At 41.2% G+C, this 1,156-nt stretch overlaps 1 protein-coding gene across 1 annotated transcript in view; it reads right to left on the reverse strand.

Annotated features, from left to right (window-relative positions):
* The window catches only part of LOC106878301 (sterile alpha motif domain-containing protein 14), a 42,676-nt gene that overhangs the window by 40,288 nt on the left and 1,232 nt on the right, over positions 1–1,156 (reverse strand). The window contains exon 2 of the mRNA XM_052975963.1: positions 860–1,010. Within this exon, the coding sequence (XP_052831923.1) occupies positions 860–1,010 (151 nt within the window). The remainder of the gene's footprint in view (positions 1–859; positions 1,011–1,156) is intronic.

The raw sequence follows: 1,156 nt of genomic DNA on the forward strand, positions 1-1,156 counted from the left end.
CAGAATAATCGTTTCGTAGCCTTCTGCAGACCTTCCTAGACTAGTGAGGGTGGTGTTAATAAAGTTCCTCTTGGACGTTTTTAAGTCAGCACCTGTGGGAAAGATATGAGCAAGGGGGAAACTCCAAAGAGTGCCACCATTCTGGGAAGAAGGGACTGTGGTGGTGGTGGTGGTGGTGGTGGGGGTTTGGGCACAACAGTGGTGATGAGAGGAGGAGAGATGACACAGGGTCAGGAATGTTTCAGTGGAAGTGGTACGAGTCAGTCAGTTCTGAGGAGCAGAGGCCATAACAGTAGCTGTTGAAAAAAGACAATGAAAGGAAACTGAGCAATATTGTGGGCCAGTGGATGGAACTAGTATAAGTGACTTTATGCCAATTAGTCAGGTGGCAGTTAGACCTGACTGAGTCATATAGAACATTAGGCTGCCAATCAAAGAGTTAATGGTTCACATCCCACCAGAAGCTACATTACTCCTTGTCCATGGTGTGAAGATAGATTTAACTGTTGAATAGCTAATTCAGTCAATCTAACAGAAAATAAGTACCATGGGGTGGTAGAACATACTTTTAGACTCCTCAATGAGAACATTTTAGAAATTAACAAATGTTTTCTTTGGAAAATCTCTTCATGTCCAAATGTGTCCAAATGAGGGAGATGGCATTTACTCTACATACCTCATGAAAACAATTGAAATCTTAAATGGAATTGTTGGAAGGCTAAACATCTCCCTACCCAAGAGATTTTTCACCCCTTTTCTTTTCATCACTATTAATATCAACCCTCACTTCAAGAGATTTTGGAGCTTGGAGTTGTTTCTTTCATTGCAAACAACAACATGACAGACAACGGAGACTTACCGGGTGACTTTGGTAAACTTGTTGGGTTCCCCATGGTAACAACGGTTTTCTCAACCCGTTGGTTACTGGGAGAACCAGATTCTTTAGGTATGGCCACAGGTAATCCTGCAGCTTTTTGTGTTTCTGCTAAATCATGTTCCAGTTGGAATATCTGATGGAGAAAGAAAAATGATAAAATTAAAAAAAAAAACAGCTTGTACAGGAGAAGGCCAATAGCTTTTACTAAAGGAAGATAGCTGCACAAAAGAGGGCTCAAAAGTGCCCTTAAGATTTTACTGAAGGAGATTAACTGAGATG

Source organism: Octopus bimaculoides, chromosome 23 (assembly GCF_001194135.2).
Source record: "Octopus bimaculoides isolate UCB-OBI-ISO-001 chromosome 23, ASM119413v2, whole genome shotgun sequence".
Lineage (NCBI taxonomy): Eukaryota > Metazoa > Mollusca > Cephalopoda > Octopoda > Octopodidae > Octopus > Octopus bimaculoides.